This window comes from Pogona vitticeps, chromosome 2 (assembly GCF_051106095.1).
Source record: "Pogona vitticeps strain Pit_001003342236 chromosome 2, PviZW2.1, whole genome shotgun sequence".
In the NCBI taxonomy this organism is placed as follows: domain Eukaryota; kingdom Metazoa; phylum Chordata; class Lepidosauria; order Squamata; family Agamidae; genus Pogona; species Pogona vitticeps.
Window position 1 is genome coordinate 52922578 of NC_135784.1, and position 19499 is coordinate 52942076.

General features: G+C 39.1%; 1 protein-coding gene and 1 long non-coding RNA gene across 2 annotated transcripts in view; both read left to right on the forward strand.

Annotated features, from left to right (window-relative positions):
- ITPR1 (inositol 1,4,5-trisphosphate receptor type 1) overlaps window positions 1-19499 on the forward strand; it is a 272527-nt gene that overhangs the window by 149980 nt on the left and 103048 nt on the right. Inside the window, exons 35-39 of the mRNA XM_072989461.2 lie at window positions 4166-4286; window positions 7470-7654; window positions 8758-8906; window positions 10793-10904; window positions 16817-16849. Coding sequence (XP_072845562.2) covers window positions 4166-4286; window positions 7470-7654; window positions 8758-8906; window positions 10793-10904; window positions 16817-16849 — 600 coding nt within the window. The remainder of the gene's footprint in view (window positions 1-4165; window positions 4287-7469; window positions 7655-8757; window positions 8907-10792; window positions 10905-16816; window positions 16850-19499) is intronic.
- On the forward strand, window positions 10949-13965 carry LOC144586663 (uncharacterized). Its single transcript, XR_013541607.1, has 2 exons — window positions 10949-12104; window positions 12236-13965. It is a non-coding gene; the product is annotated as an uncharacterized LOC144586663 (long non-coding RNA).

Genomic DNA, 19499 nt, shown 5'->3' on the forward strand with positions numbered 1-19499 from the left:
GCGGAATTACCCTTCTGGGAGGGTAGAGGGGAAGTAAAATACAACCCAGAGGAGGTAAAGATCAGTCCTGCACTCACCCAAGACCAGCAGCAAGAACTAAAAATGCTGCTTAGTAAATATCAACAGGTGTTTTCCAACAAGCCGGGGATAGTGAAGGGAGTGATGCATCGGATCCACACAGGGGATGCACCCCCGCAGGCAGTATCCCCATACCGAGTAACGGGACCCTATAGGGACAAGGTGCGGAAGGAGCTGGACGAGATGCTTAGGGAGAACATAATCGTCCCCTCTTCTAGTCCTTGGTCCTCTCCGATAGTCCTTGTGGACAAGCCTGATGGGAGCATTAGGTTTTGTGTTGATTACAGGAAATTAAACCGTGTAACCACTCCTGATGCCTACCCAATGCCCAGGCTAGACAACCTGATTGAAACCATAGGGGGTTGTCGGTTCATCTCATCATTGGACCTGGTAAAGGGATATTGGCAATTAAGAATTGATCCCAGGGATCAAGAAAAGACTGCCTTTTGCAGCCCTTTTGGTCTCTATGAGTTTCGAGTCCTGAGCTTTGGTCTCAGAAATGCACCAGCCACATTCCAAAGGCTGATGGACCAGACCTTGGCAGGGCTCAGTGACTTTACAGTGGCCTACATTGACGACATAGGGATCTTCAGTAATACCTGGGAAGATCACCTGTTACACCTGGAGTTAGTGCTGCAGAGGTTAAGTGCAGCAGGGCTAACAGTAAAGGCCAGCAAGTGTCAGCTGGGTAGCCCAGAAATAAAATACTTGGGTCACATGGTAGGGGGAGGAGTGATAAAACCCCTGGAGGCCAAAATAGAAGCTGTTCGTGATTGGCCTAGACCCAACACCAAGAAAAAAGTCAAATCATTTCTTGGGTTGGTGGGCTACTACAGAAAGTTCATCCTGAGGTTTAGCGAGATTGCGGCTCCGCTGACCGATCTGACGAGGAAGAAGGCTGATGACCGCATCCCGTGGACCAGCGACTGTGAGGCGGCGTTCCAGAGGTTGAAGGAGGCGTTAATCAACTATCCTGTCCTGCGTGCTCCAGACTTCGACCGGGAGTTCGTCATCTACACCGATGCGTCTAACAGCGGGGTAGGAGCAGTTCTGTGCCAGGAGGATGAGAATGGTGACCAGCATCCAGTGTCCTACTTGAGTAGGAAACTTCAAAAAGGTGAGAGACATTTGGCAACCGTGGAGAAGGAGTGTTTGGCCATAGTCTACGCGATCCAGAAGGCCAAGCCTTACATCTGGGGAAGACATTTTATTCTGTGCACTGACCATTCACCACTGCAATGGTTAAAGACAATGAAAACCAACAATAGCAAACTTATGAGGTGGGCTTTAAACCTACAGGACTATGACTTTGAAGTGAAGGTGGTCAGAGGGTCAGTGAACTGTGTTGCTGACGCCTTATCAAGAAGACCTGAAGAATGAAGACGGCGAATGAACATGGACTATGTGTATATAATGATGACAAAAAGTAAAATGTACCTGTTTTTGAATTGGTTTGTATGAATAAAGGTAAATGGATGTATTGTATTTGGTAAATGTTTAAATGCCTATTTGCTATGATTAACTTAGAATGTAAGTATGAGTAAGTATAATATGGTATGTATAACTGTTGTTGTGTATTTTATGCAGGTTGTTTTTTTGGTGAAAAGCACTTTTAGCTTTCCCCCTACAAAACAACTTTTAAAGAGGGGAGGTGTTACATAACAGCACTGATGTTACCTGTCTGTCATGGGTTTGGAGGGAAAGTTCCATCCTATGGGGAGTGGAAGGCGGGACATCAGGAGGAGGGGCTGTACTGTATAAATATGTGATGCCTGTGTGGTGAGAGGGGAGATGCTGGGAGACACTGGGGTGTGACGAAGCAGCAGCTGGGAAGAAGAAGCTGTTGTGGGAGTCTGTGTGTCAGACAGGGTACTACTGTGTGTCAGAGTACCAACCTGATAGGTTCAGGTGTCTGTTGGTTAGCCAGAACTGATAGGTTCAGGGTCTGTGCTTCAAGTTAAGGGTTCTGGGTGAACCAAACTGTATGCTTGTATGAGTGAGAATAAGCCACGTTACTTTATGTTATTCACCTGATTGTTTATTTTTCCCTGTGTGTATTTAAAATAAACCTTATTCTTTTTATTGTTTAAAAATCCATCCCTGGTCTGTGTGACTTCTTAAAGGGAATGGTTGGTGGCAGCTTAGTGTAACTGTGTGACATATCCCAGTAGGTCTGGGTTTGTCACAACGTCCTACTCCAAAAATAAGCCCTAGTTAAGTGAAATCCCGCCCTTCACCACTGTGCAACAACCAGAAGATGATATGACTGTATTTGAATAAATGTAGATGGTTGTACATGACAAAAATAAAATATCCCCTGAAAATAAGTCCTAATGTGTTTTTGGAGCAAAAATTAATATAAGACCCTGTCTTATTTTTGGGGAAACAGGGCAGTATACACATTCTCCCCCTCCATAGAGATTACCTCCGCCTAGGTAATGCTGTATGTTATTTATGAAATGAAGAGCTAAAATAATTAAATTGAGTCTACATAAATAGATGTTAGCTAAGCCCATGACCATATGTGGATTTCCAGAACCCCCTGTTAATTTCATGGTAATGGATCTGATTCGGAGTAGGATTCTGATATGAAAGTGTGTTGGCCTAATTTAATTTACATTTTCAGTTACTCTCAGCAGTTCTGGAAAGGGAATTTCCAGTAATTATTGCCAGTTCCATGACTGCTATATGAAACTCCTGAACAGACTTTCAAAGTCAGTTGTATGACATCTTCCATTTTAGACATGAAATTGGATTGAAATCATCCATCTACTTTAGAATTGTATCTGTAAACATCATTTAGTATTAGTCTACATTTACTTCTTTATCTAACTGACAGTGTGGGTAGTTTTTCTTTCTGTGTGTCTTTTCAACTTTGATTAATTATACTGAGCATGATCTTCTAAAATATATTTTATTTTCTCTAACTCTTTTCCCCATCTCCATGTACACAGATTTCAGTTTTTATCAAATTTAAAGAGGTATTTTAAGTGGATATTTAATATACTGGTTTTTTGTGTTGGCACTAGTTTTGCTAGATAGATAGAATGCTTATTATATACGAAGCCGATGTATTCCGCTATTGGCAGATTTGCTTGTATTTTTTTTTAAAAAAAATGTGTTGTTATACAACACATGGAATTTCTTAGGTACATTTGGGAAAAAAAATATATTATTTAAGAAAGTGTTCACAGGCACCGGATTCAACACGACGGAACGCCTTGTGTTATGTTATTGGCATGTGTATAGTGGAAAACATCTTGGAGAAACGCGGCATTGAGAATAATGCCAGTTTCTTGTTGGCTTTTTGGTGGGTGGCATTGTTTTCAGACATGAAGCTTAGATATGTAGAAATATACAACACCATCCACAGTGTATAAAGAGAGTTCCAGAGTATCTGAATAAAAATATGGAGTATATTAAGTTTTGAAAAATTGTTGTTATATGTCATTGATTTTCTTCCAGCATTTCCTTTTCATCACGTTTTCAATTTTAGTAGTATTACAGAGCCTCCTACTGGTCAGTTGTAAATTTCGTTGCTTTCCTATCAGACGACGCTTAAAAATAAATGTAGACAAATGTCTTCTACCAGTCTTTTACAAATGTAATTTATTCTGATTAAATTTGATCTCCTGAGTTAATACCAGTCTTTTTACTAGTTTACAGTCTGAGTGTATAGTTTGGAATCTCAAGAGAGTTTTGCCTGTAAAATGTCTTTGGGTTCTTGAAAGACTATATTAGTTATCTTAAGAATAAGGATCATAATGATAGCATGCTGTCAGATAGGAGACAACTTATTGCAGCCTTTTCCAAGATTTTTAAGGAATAGTGTACTTAGAAGTATTGTAACATTCCCTTCTTCTGCAGGTACTCTGGACTGTGATGCCTGCTCAAAGCAAAATAAGAGGCACAATGAAAAACCAAATTCCTGGCCTGTGGCTGCACAGTCAGATAACCAACTCTCTGAGCTTGGGATTTACAGTTTGCTTAGGACAGTATAAAATCTTCTTAGCTCTCCCAAATATAGGAATCAATTTTCTGATCCTCTCTTGGCTTTTTGGACTTATATTTTCAATTTTTTTTTTAGACTCGCCAGCCTGTATTTGTGCAACTTTTGCAAGGTGTGTTCAGAGTATACCACTGCAACTGGCTCATGCCTAGCCAGAAAGCATCTGTTGAAAGCTGTATAAGAGTACTGTCAGATGTAGGTAAGAAAACTGTATGTATTAATTTAAACACACTGTGCATAAGAAACGTTTTTGGGTGTGTGTGTGTGAGCATCAGTGCTCCTTAGTATATCTGAGTGGTAATGGAACTTGCTGGGGTGCCTCAACACATTCAGCTGTTGAATTCACATCAATATGTCTGTTCTTTGTACAAGTCTGTGTATGTTCTTTGCATGCTGCAGGCCAGATGATGGTTTCCAGGGCTCCTTGGTCAATCTTCTCTGCTAATCAATGGTGAAAGTTTATAGCAAGGATATGAAACTAAGGAGAGTCTAGGCCGGGTCTGTTTGGCACCATCCCCAATCACACTGCGTTTGCCTTCTCCACAAAACTGGAAGTGATTGAAAGATCATATCCAACTATTTAAGAAAGCAGGAGTTTGTTCAAAACAAGATGTACGGCAGGAGTTGGTTTTGTGGGGGGGGGGGATTGCACCACAATGTTGACTTCTGGAAATATGATTTTCTTCCTCCACAGTTAAAATCAGGGAAGCTGTACAGGGGTCAGGGAGGAGCCCAGGAACACTTAAATGCAGGGAGGATCAGCAGCTTCTAAACCACATGATTCTCATCCAAGTTTGGAGATTACCATTAAGGTGTTATCTTGTTCACCTGACGTTTATGATCTGTTTGTTAAAAGATAATCAGTTAGGTTTTCTTATGAGTACTGCAGCTGTTGTGTTCATTTTATCTGTTGACATTTCTATATTCTCTCCTTTCTCCATTGGAGATTCAGATAATAGATTTTGTTAAGAAAACTGATGATTAGAACATTCCCCCTGCCATAGACCAATCTTTGCAATCTGAAACTTTACTCCCTGTAACAGTACAAGAAAGTCCAATAACATTAAATTCTTGAAAAAAAAACCCCAACTCTCCAGTTTATGAATATAGGATATTGCGTTTCTGTAGCCATAATTCAAAATGTGAGAAAATGGTGCAGTATTGCTGCACAATATTGTATTTGCATTGCAAGCAGGAAAAGGGATGCCAAGCTTTACATAGCAAAGGGCAGCCTGAATGTTGAGAAGACCAATGGCAACAGTTAATATGGTCTACAGGATATCCTCTTGTACACATTACTATTCAAAAGTGACACCAAGCAAAGGAAAATCCAAGAAGCTTCTCTCTGAAACACAAAGCAACTGTCAAGGCTTTTTCAACAAGTGTGAATGGTAGCGGGAGGATGGGAATAATCCAGTCATAGTCACCACTCCTTATAAGTGGCTCAATGGTACATAACATCTTTGGGGTTTTTTCCCCCTTAATTACCAAACAGTCGTATCATGACAAGAAGGGTGGAATGGTTCAGACTGTGACAAGATATAGGCAGCAAATCTCTGCTAACATCAGGCAAGACCATCCCCAGCTACAAAGCAAAATGCAGTATTTTCACAGTTTAAACAAATGAGCTTATAAATATTTGTTCTCTGTTATTTTTTAAAGTAACTGTTGAAATATTTTTACAACCAAACACAGAATATCTTTGAAAGCACAAATTCCTGTTTGGTCAGGAAGGAGTTAAAAATTCAATTGAGTCCTCAACACATTCAGTAGTTCATATTGCCCTGGACTTGGAGCAGATTTCCCCTTTGAAAACGTTTGTCAGGAGCTTGGTCTCAGAAATCCTGAGAGAATGTTCAGTGAAAACATTCAGGTCTGGGAGAAGCACAATTTCTCTGGGCTTTCACAATGCAGAAATACTTTGAATATGCCTTACAAAATTCCCTGAAGATATATGGCAAAATATCCGCCTTTCTTGAGGACTGTCACTCTATTACTTTCTTTAAAGCAACACCAATTATTTTGCTCCTTCCATAATATCTGTGAACTTTTGTTGACCTGTAATCTTCCTACCACCATAAAATACATTTCACCATCTGCCTGACAAACCTGTATCACACATGCTCAGTTTATAACAAAGTCACTGTTTCCCATTTGAAAGGCCTCTTTTGAGGATAATATTTCATCCCCTGCCTCCTGCAAGAGCAGACTATCCGCTACACCTGTGTAAAATTTGATGGCCAGTTTCAAAGTTGTAATTTTATGTTTTGGGCTGCCCCCATTTTTAGAATTGCCGTATAGAATGTTGATTTGCTCTGCTGCACAATGTGCAGCTATAATACATGTTATTGCAAGCAGTCCAGCGAACTAGAAATCATATTTCATATCAATATTTAGATGTGTCATATAGGGGAAGTGTTTTTCTTTGGCAACTAGAATTGATTAATAAAGACCTGGCTCCTGTTAAGCTGAGAGTGAGGGTGTGAAATAAAAGTGAGCCTTTCGTAGCTGGCAAACTTATAAATATTTATCTCATATTCCGAGGCACTATATCACCTGATCTGTTCTGGTGAACAGTCTTCCTCACAGTGATCTCTCTGAGGTTTTGTTACCTCTTTTGACATGAACTGTGTGATTGTGCATAGGCTAAATCCTCCCTGATCTATCTTATGTTGCTGCTCACTGTTGGTCAGTTCAGCTTCTAAGGAGACATATGAAGGTGAAAATACCAATTGGATCTTAACTTTTGCTCAGCTGGAAGGAGGGAGTTGCTAGAAATTGGGATGAGACTCTTTGTGTGAATGGAGTTCCTGTTATTTCTTCTGAAGTACATTGTATCCAGAGTAGGCCCATTCAGATAAATGAAACCAATGGAGGAGCTGACTCAACAAATCCCCACTGGTTCAGTAGGCCTACTATACTGCAACTTACTACATCAAACAACTGAATTTCAGTCATGGTGTTAAAGCCCATGCTATTCAGGAAGGTCCCAGAGCCCCTGGAGATGCTATTCAGAAGGTGTCAGAGGTCAGTCGGAGAAAAACTCCCGTTATGCCAGAATCCTTCCAGTCGTTCAGCATTGGAATCTAACTTGTGTGAGTACTTTGTGGCATACTGTGCTGATATATATGAAAAAGCTGTATGTGGAGGGTCACGTTTTGAATGTCATTGTTCTGCACACAGCAGGGCTTTTGATTAACAAAAGAGACAGCGAAGAGCAGGGCTCCATATTAGAGCTTCACTCGTATATCAACATTCCTGTCTGATCATGGGGAACAGAAGCAGACTTTGTGCAGTGGTCGTAGTGGCAGTAGACTTTCTAAAATGTACATTGCACGAGGTGTTGTCATATAAAGAAGGTAATGCCATTCATTTGTTTCAGCAAAAAGCAGAGCAATTGCTATCCCTGTTGATCTGGATAGCCAAGTCAACAACCTCTTCCTGAAATCTCACAGCATAGTACAAAAAACAGCCATGAACTGGAGAATGACAGCAAGGAATGCTGCTCGAAGAGACTCTGTAATGGCTGCTTCAAGGGATTACCGTAATATCATTGAGAGATTACAGGTGAGAACATATTGCAGTATCTTTTTTAAAAATACATTTAGGAGGAAGGTATATGAACAAGTGGCATTAGGACAATTCACATTTGTCTGTTTTCTTCTAATCCCACTAGTAATTAATACAGCTGAGACTCTGTTCAGTAAAATATTCATTGGGAAGTCCACTTGTTTAGAATTGTAGCCAATCATACCTGCTTTGAGGGATCTGCTTCATTTTCTTCCCATTTTGGGTGTCCCTGCCTTCTCAGTCACAAAGACAGTGTTTGTGCTCAGTCGTCACTGTCCGTTTGTGGTTCTCTCCCCATGTTTTCTAAAGACTTCCACCCAAATGATATTCTTATATTCCTGCAAAATTTTGGATTCCCTAAGCTTGCTGATACTTCCCTCTTGTTTATAGATAGTCAGCTGTTCTGACTACAGAAAAATCTGGTGTTCACTGTTATTAAAATCAGTATGTCATTTATGATTACTGTTATCATTGTTGGATCTACTCGACTGTATGATGTTCTTGCAATTGACTTCTAAGCATTTTATTACACCATTTTATAGGAATTTAATATCAAAATGTAAATATGATAAGGGAAGCTCTCATAATTTTATGTTTTGTAAGTGTGTGTTTATGCATTCTTTGCCATCAAGTTGGAATTGACTTATAGTAACCCTAAAATAAGTGAGATATTTTAAGGAGTGGTTTTGCCAGTTCCACTTCCCCAGTAAGTTTCCATGGCCAAGCAGGGATTTGAACCCTGTTCTCCAGAGTCCTAGTTGGTCACTCTATCCACTGGACCTCCCTGGGAATCCAAGTATTATGTGTTATAAATACTGAGTATTTTATAACCTCTTTTTAACAACTTCTATTAACAATGACACAGAGAATGTCTGCGAAGTATGAAGTCAAGTGTTTCTGCAAGTTAGCAGCATAATGGTGGAAATAAACGTTATTCCCACTAGAATTCTCTTTTGTTAACTGACAAAGAAATAATTATGTAGCAACACTAATGGAATAAGCAGTAATTTTCTTTTCTTTCTTTTTGATTGTCAATGAAGGTTTCTAATTATTTTAAGAATGATTATTACATTTTTAAAATTTGTATGTTGGCAATTCAGGATATAGTGTCAGCTTTGGAAGATCGCTTACGTCCGCTTGTCCAAGCTGAGTTATCGGTATTGGTGGATGTCCTTCACAGACCAGAGCTATTGTTCCCAGAGAATACAGATGCAAGAAGGAAATGTGAAAGTGGAGGTTTCATTTGCAAGTAAGTAGTGGAACTGGGCATACTTAATCTGTTCCCATTCACACACACACACACACACACACACACACACACACACACACACACACACACACACACACACACACACACACACACACACATATATATATATATATATATATATATATATATATATATATATATATATATATATATATAAAAGCTAAAATCCAATAGTAAAATGTAACTAGAGAACTCCCATTGAATCAGTGGGTATTTGGTGAGTCAGCTCCTTCGTAAGCTCTCTTGATGAAATGGGCCTGCTCTTGTTGTGACTTACTATGAAGTTTTAGACACTGTCCTCTAAATTGTTATCTTAGGATGTTTCATAATACAGTATAGTAAACTAAATGTGTTATCACATTACTATCATTTAGCGTAATATTAGCATCTTTCCAAATGAAACAGGCAGTCTTTGTAGGTTAGAGGCAACAATTTTATGGCTAGAGGACACAATTCTATTCTGTGTTTTCTGTAACTGAAGTCACACAGTGTCCACTCTGCTTGCTCAGTAAGTGGTAAGAATCCTGTGTATAAGAATGTTTGCTCTCTTTAATTTCCACCATATGGTTCCAGGGACCAATAAAACAACCCAATTTTCCTAATGTTCTCTGAGGACATTTCCATATGATCTACCAACTCTCAGGATATTGATTAGGGCAGAACTAGAGATACAGGAACATGGTGGCACTGCAGGTTAAACCGCAGAAGCCTCTGTGCTGTAAGGTCAGAAGACCTGCAGTCGTAAGATCGAATCCAAGTGAGCTCCCGTTGCTTGTCCCAGCTCCTGCCAACCTAGCAGTTCGAAAGCATGTAAATGTGAGTAGATAAATAGGGACCACCTTGGTGGGAAGGTAACAGCATTCTGTGTCTAGTTGTGCTGGCCACATGATCCCGGAAACTTTCTATGGACAAACGCTGGCTCTATGGCTTGGAAACGGGGATGAGCACCGCGCCCTAGAGTCGGACACGACTGGACTAAAAATGTCAAGGGGAACCTTTACCTTTACCTAGAGATATGTAGATACTGTTGAAAACATGAGGCCTAGATAAACGCTTTATAATCAGAAATGATGTGCCAATGGCATTATTATGCATTGAGATTTCACCTGGGTCATAAAACATACACATTTTAAGTCTGATGGTGACATGTCATTTTTATTTGCTAGCCCTTCTGTGATGACCCAGGGGCAGAAAATGGTCATGGATACACACCTCTGTAACAGCCCTAAATGTGAAGTTTCTAAGCCAAGCCATCACTGTTATTTTTTGTTACTTTGTTCAATTACATTATTTCAATATTGCCTTGTCTTCATTTTGGACTAGTTCACTATGAAATAATTTGATAATTCCTCACAAATATCTGTAGGCAGTAAACTGAAATTGATCCCATGACTTTCAGACTGCCATTAGCTTGCCCTTAGGCCAGTGGTTCCAATCTTGGGTCCTCAAATGTTCTTGTACTACAACTCCCACAATTCTTGGACTGCACAGAAGGTAGTTTCAGTTCAATGACATCTGGTGACCCAAGATTGGGAACCACACTGCCTTAGGCTATAAATAAGGAGCTGTGTCGTATGGAATGCCTTGCAACACAACAGCTTCATAAGAAGGCTTCATAACGTCTGTTTCTTTATTGATGCAGTCCCACTCCTGTAGGGGAACTATGGAATGAAGTTCTGTTAGTTTTTCACATCTATCCCATGTCACACTACTAATTTCAGCTACAGAAGAATATAACATATGCTATCTTTTTGGAGATCCGCCCCCCCCCCCGGTGCCCCTTGCTATAACTAGCCAGAAATACCTCTATAACTGATTGGAAATTTCATTACTGAAACAAACTGTGATCAATTGATTGTTTTCAGGTTAATAAAACATACTAAACAGCTGCTGGAAGAGAATGAAGAGAAACTTTGTATTAAAGTATTACAGACACTCAGGGAAATGATGACCAAAGATAGAGGCTATGGAGAGAAGGTACTTCAATTTGCAGTCTGTTTTTTGTCTTGTTTCTGTCTATGTTTTTTTTTTTTCCAAAATAGTAAAAGGAGCAACAGGGTTCTTGTATTGATTGTACTTCCTATGTTTTCTCCATATTTCTTTGCATTTTTCAAAATGTGGGCATTGGTCTATGCCACTGAATTGCTGCTATTATTTCAGATCTTTTACATGGCCCAGGTCCTTAGCCCGTTCCCTTTCCTTTTAATGTAAAGAGCTGTTATGATAGACAATATGTGATGTGCTGTCAAGTTGATTCCAACCACGGTGACCCTGATAAAAGTTTTGAAGTTATGTGAGATATTTAAAGTGGTGTTTTTCAGTGCCACGCCCTCAATGGGTTTTCATGGCTGAGCAGAGGTATGAATCTGGTTCACTTGTGTTCATTTCCAAAACACTATGTACTACACTGGCTCTCAGGAAATACTGTTTACCTGGGCTTTTGTTACTCAGAAAATAGAAAGTCAAACAAAAAAGATTCTTTAGAGATTCTCTTCTAAGGATGTTAGTGTCTTTCAGTTCAATTTTCTCCTATACAATTGTTGGAGAAATTGGTAGGGCTATCATTCTAGGATAGCTGAAAGTTCAAGTTAGGCATGATTGCATAACTTTTTGCTGCCTCTTGGAAGCCTTACCGATTTAAAATCTGATTTACTTATGAAAATGGTTTTGCATCTGGATCTTGAAGACAGGCATGTTTACAGATGTCAGTGAAGGTCTTTCAGTCTAGACATAGATTCAAAAAAAATAATAGCAAACATTCTTCTGTGCCTCAGATCCCAGTGGGAGTTGGAAAAGAATTCCTGTATTTCTGCTTCTATCCTTCTGCAACGATAAAGCCTGCCATGCCAGCCCCAGTGCTCCCTTCCATGGACCTACCCATTAAACAGCAGATGAATGTTGAGGAGAGAACATGATAGAAGTTTTTGATTTCCATCCCTCTTCTTCTTATCACAGCAGACAGGGTTCAAATCCAAGGAATCATTGGGCAGTTCTATAAGACTGCTGCATTTACATTAACCTTGGGAGAACTACCTTTCCCATGATTCCAGACTGCTGGAACCCCATTGCATTGCCAACCACAGTGATGGAGAAGGAGGACGGAAGAGAGAATCTGTGGGCCGCCACTGCTGCTTCTACTGTTGCTTAACAGGCAAAAGGATAGAGAATGGGGGAAAGGTTAAGGCAGTGGTTCTTAACCTTGGGTTACTCAGGTGTTTTTGAACTGCAACTCCCAGAAACCCCAGCCAGCACAGCTGGTGGTGAAGGCTTCTGGGAGTTGCAGTCCAAAAACAGCTGAGTAACCCAAGGTTAAGAACCACTGGGTTAAGGAACATTCCTGGTGGGAGTAGGTTGGGGCATTTTTTATTTGATAAGATTATCTGTGTTCTTCTGGTTTTGATCAGAGTACTGTATTTGAACAGGCAAACCATGGATCAAATGTGATATCTCTCCTAAAGTGAGGGAAAAAAAACAGAGTATAGTGTTTCAGTGGTATAACCTAGTACCAAGTAAATGTTAATGTTCCATATATAGAATACAAGTCTAGAAAAGAAAGGGAGAGAGCAAGAGGAAATAGTAGAGAATCACACTCAGGAAGCTTAATCTTGATCTGTTCTTGGTTTACATTTACATTCAGTGGTATATTGAATTGAGAGAAATGACATCTCTTGGCTGTCTTTAAATCATGTACATGGGACTATTACATATTAAACTTTGGAAGTACAGTACTTAATAGGCATTTAAAAGGTTAGGTCCAGCACTACAATACATACTGCAGAAGCAAATATCAAAGATGCAAAATAGTAAAGAACTTTGTAACTATTCACTTACACACACGAACACGAAAGCAGTCATAGTACTATGGCAGTCAGGGTTAAACATGGTCTGTCTTAGCTTCCCCTTTAAGACCCATAGGTTTTCTTCCCTTTGGGAGAGAGAGAGGAGTTAACCATCATGCAGTTCCTCCACCTCCTATTCATATCTTGGTTCCCAGAAGTGGAGCAAACCCGACCTTTCTGTTTCTCAGCCTCCCATCCATATCCGCCACACACAGTGCTGCAAGCAACACAATGCCATGGAAATTCCCTAGCTCCTCACCAAGTTTCCCAGACTTCCTGTGACCCAGTGTGAGCTTATCCAGATGTTGTTCCCACCAGTCCTAGTTAGCAAAACCAATGTGAGCAGTGTTGGGAATTGTGGTCAAGCAGTGTCTGGAAGGGGCTAAACTTTGACTATTCTTGGTATCATGCATCTGTAGCCTTGGCCATGTTGACAAATCTCACCCTGTAACTCATTTGTGGCTTTAAAAGGAAGACATGACTCCTTTCCCATTCGTTTTGAGGTTCCCCCCCCCTTTTTTTCTTTTCTGCTGTTACTTTTGTTTCTGAGGCCATTCAAGGCAACAGGTGTGAGATGGGGAAAGGCTGCATCCATATTCGCCTCACATGACAATGAATACTCAGTCCCCATGGCAGTGAAGGCTAAATAGGCCCATTTCCAAAAAGATGAGGGCAGTGTCTAATTGTCTGGTTATTTCAATTATATACTTGCAGTTAACACTTGATTTAATTTGCTTGAAATATTTTACCTTGCCTTTCTCCTTAAAAGGAACTAAGGTGGCTACACTTTATGTAATCTTCCACCTGATTTTAGTTTATCGTAGGGTGAGCCCTATTGCAACTTCTGGACAAGTTTTTGCTTCCTTGAGTTTATTTAAAAATGGTTATTGATTATTATTTCTATTTGCCATTTTTCTTATCTGCAGTATATCCTACCTCGGTAGAAATCTCCTTTTCTCCTAACTTTTTGTTTTCTTATTATGAAAGATCTGTTAAAAAGAAAAAGACTGATTAGTTATACAATCCTCCCAGTAAGCATCCCTTCCTTTGGAAATGTCTCAAAGTTGTATGCATATTTTTTCAATAATATTCCAGTGCATAGAAAAACCACTCTGTGGAGCTAAAACCGATGACAGGAATCATAAGAATTTCTTTTGAAATATGTGATCCTGGTTGTTCTTCAAAAAAAAACACAAAAATTATAGTCAACATAAATAATGGAATATCAGAATTCGCCTTGTCTTGGTGGACATCTTTGGTCCATGTGGGCCTGTATTGCCTACTCCAAACAGCAGCAGCTCTTCAGCATTTTGAGGAGAATTATTACTGCACAACTGCCTTTGCTCAGTCGCATCTCAGAAGTGAACTCACAATTTGCTGCACCATTGATTCTGTGGTGATCTCCCATCCAGGTACTATCCAGGCCCAGTTCTGATTAGCCACCAAAGTCACATAAGATCAACATGTGGTGTTGATCTCACCACATGTTGGTATTTTGCATCTGGGTGCCATTCCTTTTGTCTCTGATACTTGTTCCTGGTACTTCTTCTATGTTCAGCATGTAATACGGCATGAAAGTAACTGCTCCATTAAGCATCCAGATGTAGCTGGTGAGCTATGGACCTTTATTTTGAACAAGTTTGTAACTTTAAGTAATTCTGAAGAATAGTTGCAAAATTTAAGAGTAAAGAAGGAAAAGAGAGAGGGCAAAATATTGGAACACTTTGAAGACTAGCAAATTTGTTTTAGCAGGAACTATTGTGAATCAAAACCCACTTCTTCTAAGTCTTTAAAGTGCTCCAGTATTTTATCCTTGGCTTTCTCCCTTTTTCCTTCTTTCTTTCTTTTTTATTCTTATTTATTTATTTATTTATTTATTTATTTATTTATTTATTTATTTATTTATTTATTTATTTACAATATTTTTTAGCCGCACCATTGCCAGTGGCTTCTTTCCCCTCCCCACCTACAAATTTGCCAAGTATACTGACACAGACTGACACAGTTACTTCTTTGAAATCTGAAGCTTAATGTTCCTTATTATGTCCATTTACTGTACTGAAATCTTGTTTTAAATGTTTTCAGCTAAGAAAAGTCTGAGGGAGTAAAATAAATTGTGAATATTGTGAATATTACCAAATAAAAGGGAGGTTTGGCAGATGGATCTGTGGTGTTAGCAGAGATTTGTTCCTCTAAAGACATGTATCTTTCCCCTAACTATTAGTAGGCAATGTCCTACTTCATTTATCCACTTCAAGTCTCTCTATATAGCATAACCATATTAATATTGAATGATTATTTAAGTTTCTATGAGGACAAGTATTGTAATATTCTTTGACCAATGTCTGTGTGGGGTTAACATAACAAAATGAAGGGGAAAAAGAATGCAAAATCACCACAGATTCACTACTCCCCCCCCTTTAAACATTAGATGGTATTTGGTATTCATTATATGTAGCCGAATTGCAAGTGTGTTAGAAGAAAAGTACTCCTAGTACCTGATTTATGTCTTCCCCTCAAAAATATTCTCCATGTAAACTGGTATTTGTGCATTTTATGGGTTATTTGATAAAGATCTGCTGTTAGAAGCCTTCTGTGTCCTTTCGCATAGAACAGTATATTGTGTAAGAATTCTCTCAGATTCCTTGGGAAAACCCAACACTGGCAAATGAAGTAGGATGGTGACTAATGTTCATCTGCATTACAAAATTAGGATCTACATTACAGTGAATCATCCCAATCTCGACTGGAAGGAAAAGCAGGAGTTCTGTGGCATGAGATCTCGACGGAATTAGGGCAAGGGAGATCATGAGGTTTTTTTAGAAATGACATCTACATCAAGCAACTTAGGCAATACAGGGATCTTGAGGGTGTTTTTGTTTTATAAACTCATGGATTGGATGCTCTAGTCCTCAGGGTCACGTTTGGTTATATAATTCACACACTTAGAGCAGGAAAGTCAGCTTTCCGTGACATTGCCAGCTGACGTTGTGTAAATAATGTCCCTGAGGTTTAGCTGCTTGCCATGTATAGTTGTGTTTTTTAACACAAAGAAAGCTAGAACAAAAATGTATTGGTTTTTGCAATTGACGTAAGTTTCACCCCAGCCTATATAAACATGCATTTAAAAGAAGGGGGGGAAACATACCATACCCCCTCCATCGCGGTTTTTGATGAACCATGAAGTTGGGAAGTAGAAGGTATCCACTTTGATTGTCAGTAGTTTGGTCTGATTGAGGGGGGCCATTGGAGTTCTCAGTGGGTTTGGGGAAATACAAGCCATGTACATGTATCCTAAACATAGCCCTCATCCTGCTACAAATCTTCAATATCTTGGAATTTCCATGGGGTCAAAAGATACCTGATAACCCACTTAGAGCTGGAGTATTATTAACAACAACAACAACAACAACAACAACAACAACAACAACAGTCCGCATGGATGAAGATTAAGCATAACATTGTTGCACTGCAGATGTTGGAAATTGGATTTTCTATATGCAGTTTAGGTGTACCTAAGTGCACCATTATTTAACAAGGTGATTGTATAGTCACTAGTCAAATGAATTCATTCCTGATAGAGAAGCAGAGGCATTCCTGTGTGCCTGCTGTACAAGATTCACATGGAAGGACAGGGCACAACATTGCTTCATCTAGAAGTGAAAAAACAGATTATATATAGTAGACATTTCAGTAGCATGACCCCTTAATCTCAAGGGATAGTCATCCAATTAGCAGAAGTGTATACACTAGTTATAAAGATATTCATCCATTCACTACCTCATCTGACACACCAAAAACAGATAGATATTGTGGATAATTTGGACCATATAAACTGTAGCACAATGGCAAATGTTAATTTGGTATTGCATTAAGGAGAGCATATGTGGCACAATTTTGTCGAAGCAAATCTCCCACAAATGCAAGATTAGAGTGGGGTTCAGAATTTATGCATCACACTGCTATTATCAGCTGGTTGCTTGCCATTTTTCTTACATTAATACTTATTTCCAACTTCTCTTTTCTTCCCTCTTTTCTTCCCTCCTCCAGATGGTTGCACTTGGTGAATTGGATAATGCTGAGGTCTTGCATTACTTTTTCCCTTTCTTCCATGGTGTTTCTCTTGTGAATGTAGTCTGTGGTGCTGTCTTGCTAATGTTTAAGCGTTGTGGTTCATGTACTTGTTCTGGTGCAGTATTAGGCTTGTGCTGGTGTAGTATGTGTTGTGTGTCTTCAATCATACGTTAATAATTTAAATAAATTGTCCTGAAGAAGTTTTTTTTTAAATAAACTTTTGCTTAGGATGATGATGGTGGGGAGCTAAGTTGATTTCTTACAGTAGAAACAGCAGAGGGTCTACTGGTACCTTAACGATTAACAGTTTTCCCTCTGATCTGTCTTTGAATTTGCAGTCCATGAAAACTTATGCAAAAAAAACACCCAACCCCCCCAACGCCATTCTTTGTTACTCTTGAAGGTGGCAAGAGAATTCTGAAAAGTTGGCTTTCTTCTGCATTTTTTAATAATGTGGAGACTAACCAAATGGATATTCAACAGTTTTACAGATTTTTACCTAACTGTGTCTATGTGTTTATAAATATTGTATGCAACTAGAGGATTGAGGTCAATCAACCTTTTCATTTCATGCTTGCCACCTCATGTTGTTGGGGGGAAAAATGGCAGCTAAGTGCTGGGATCCAAAGAGCTACAGTAGGCATGGCTAAAAACGTCGTGGGATTTGTGGCAGTGCTATCATATTTCAATCTGCCTTTTAAATCCCCTTCAGGGGTTGTTTTTAGTATGATATGGAAAACTGTTAGATGCAAAACACCAGCAGAAAGACAACATGTCAGGAAGTTGCTGTGTGTTTGCCTAGGAGCAGGCCATGTTTGTTGAGACCTCAGTTGTCACTGGTTGCATTGATCCTTGAGTACCAACAATAACTATCCCTCTTATCAGGGAGGCTATACCTACAACATTGCAGGATTCATTGTTGCTTCATTTTCCTAGTGCAGTGTCTCTAAGCAGAGTGTATCTTTCAAACAATTAATTGTTACATGGTTCAAGAGAGTAAAACTGGCACACCTTTTTTTCTTCTAATTGAAGCCCAGGATTTTCCTAATTCAGTGAGTTATTAGAAAATATGGCTTTAATACCATGGAGATTCATATTGTAAAATGAAAGGTACTAGTTCATGCCAACTTTGAAGTAAAGACTTAGGTGACAGAGAAGAAAACTAAGTGTTGTATTTTTTATTGAAGATCTTATTTTATTTGATTTTTTAAAATGCCTTCTGAAAAGTTAAAACCCAAGTCCTTTACACATTTGCTTGGGACTCTGAGTCTTACTCTGAATAGATACAAGCGAACACATGAGATACTGAGAAATGTAAATCCTTAATATTTAATATCATTTCTTGATATATGTGGAAACACCTCTTTTGAAGGAAGCATCTCTTATTCCTAAGATTGTCTAACAGTTCAATTGATGCAGTATTTCATTAGACCATCAAATAATTCTAAGGGGATAATTGTTCATTTAGAAGAATTATGTCTGCCTTATCTTAAGGTGATACTCAGCACTCACATAGGCTGGTCTTCTTGCAGCTGAGGTAATGTTGGTCTTCTGCTCGGCTGCTAAAAGTTCATGGCATTCAAAGTTCATAACTACTATTTGAATGTCATCCGGTACTTGCCTCCACCAGCCCAGTGTTTCTGTTAAGAAGTCGAGGCCCTAGATGTTTCCAAGATAATGAGGAAGAACATAAATTAAATGGCACAGTTGCTCTTAGATGAGCAGATATAACCTTTTGTATTGATGTGTGAAAATTTAAATACAATTGAAACCCTCTCTACCTCAAATGCACCAATGGAAACGTGCTCCAGGTGCTAAAGAGTAATTCTTCTGACTTATCCTGGAGTTGTATGTTTTCTGCAGCTGGAGAGGCTTCCTGTACAAAAAAAATCACTTGTGATTTCACGGCAATGAGGGCTGTTTATTTTTTACTTCAACGTGCAGTACACTCTTCCCTTTTTCCTATCTAAACTTCTAACTGTTGGAACCAGCTGTGTTGTGCAATAAATCATGTAGACTGGTCTAGCTCAATTTAGAACTTGTGCTCTTGGTTACACGATTACAGAACTTTGTTGGCTGGCTTGCATGGGCTACTTCCATGGTTGGAGCAGGTGTGTTTATAAATAGAGGAAACAAGTGCAATCTGTTTATTAAAATTTTCTTCTCACAGTGTGTAGGATTCTCTGACAAGTCTCCAAGGAAGCCACCCTTTTCCCCCCTCTCCTTTGCACACTTTCCTGCAGGAGAGCAGAATAAAAGGAACAACATTCTTTGTTTAGTTTTCATTCTTTTGGGGTTAGGAATGTGTGATGAATCTAAGCCTCCCTGGGTCCTTTTAAGGAGAAAGGCAGGGTAAAAATGTTTTAAACAAAGAAACAAACAAAATCTACTTCATCTTCCCAATCCACAGCTCAGGGGAATGAATTGATCCAGAAGTAAATGGATGTGGACTGAATGTATCTTGTGTTCAGAAAACCAAACATTTCAGGACTTGCACTGCATTCAGCAGAACAGGAAGTCCTTGTCAGATGAAACAAACACATTGTAAAAGTATGGTTCTAAAATTCTTCTTTAATCAGTGATGCGTATTAGCAGTGTGTGAAATTTGAAAAGATTCGCACAAAAATATGTGTATTTTTAATATACGCCCCAAACAAAG